General features: G+C 55.5%; 1 protein-coding gene across 1 annotated transcript in view; it reads right to left on the minus strand.

The window, feature by feature from the left end:
* Positions 1-176: 176 nt before the first annotated feature.
* The window catches only part of Ltbr (lymphotoxin beta receptor), a 4982-nt gene continuing 4118 nt past the window's right edge, over positions 177-1040 (minus strand). The window contains exons 7-8 of the mRNA XM_021165323.2: positions 725-832; positions 177-485 (exon numbers count right to left, since the gene is read on the minus strand). Coding sequence (XP_021020982.1) covers positions 238-485; positions 725-832 — 356 coding nt within the window. The 3' untranslated portion in view covers positions 177-237. The remainder of the gene's footprint in view (positions 486-724; positions 833-1040) is intronic.

Genomic DNA, 1040 nt, shown 5'->3' on the forward strand with positions numbered 1-1040 from the left:
GTGTGTGTGTGTGTGTGTGTGTAATTACTGTTGTGGTACTTTTGTTTGAGGCAGGCTCTCTTACTTTAGCCCAGGCTACACTGAATTTCACTAAATAGCCTGGGCTAGCCCTAAACTCATGGTGAGCCTTCTGTCTCAGCCTTCTAAGTGCTTGGATTACAGGACTGAGCCACCACCCTGGGCACTCCCTGCCCCCCGCACTGGCAATGGAGTCCAGATACATGCTAGCTAAGGGCTCTAAGATTCCCGGCCTTGGCACTGTATTCTTTTCTTGTTCCGCTCACTCGTGTGCAAACCACAGGGCGGGAGGCACTTTCTCAGGCTGTACGTCTGGTGCCTAGAACGGGGGCTGGACCGCGGCACACTCGGCAACCAATCAGAGGAATGAATGGAAGCTAAGTCGGCCTTCCCTGACCTCACAGCCCCGCCCCTCCTGGATGTCTTCTTGCGTTCCTTTACCTCTGGGTGCCGCTTGAGCAGAGTACCTGAAATGAAAAACAGAATGGGTTGAGAGGGGCCTGCGGTTCCCAACCTTCTAACTTCTATCCTGACACCATGTGGGGCTGCCAACCCTAGTGTCCCAGCGAAGGATGATAGAGTTACCCTTAACCCNAGCGTCAGAGAGAAAGGTGTCCGGTAGGGAGGGTTTGCCCTTGAACATCTCTCCCGTCAACCACCACATCCTTGTGGGGACTGGAGGGCGGGGGTGGCGGCCCCTTCTTACCCAGCTTTCTGCAGAGAGAAGGGTGCCTCATCCAGGCGCAGGCCAGGACAGTGGTGAAGAGCAGAAAGAGGACCAGCGACAGCAGGATGGCCAGCAGTAGCATTGCTCCTGCCAGGACAGCAGACAGACGGATGGCACCAAAGGACAAGGGGGAGGAGCTCCTCTCANAAGTCCCTCTTTTGGAGCCCTGTCCCTTGGACTGGGGACAAAGTGGTGAGCTGGTCTTTGGAAAGATCTTTTGACCACACGAGAGACTCTGTCCTGAGTGTTGGTGCCTAGATCTCTGGAAGTCAGTGGGTGAGCAGTGCGTGGGAAG

The sequence above is a fragment of the Mus caroli genome, chromosome 6 (genome assembly GCF_900094665.2).
Source record: "Mus caroli chromosome 6, CAROLI_EIJ_v1.1, whole genome shotgun sequence".
NCBI lineage: Eukaryota > Metazoa > Chordata > Mammalia > Rodentia > Muridae > Mus > Mus caroli.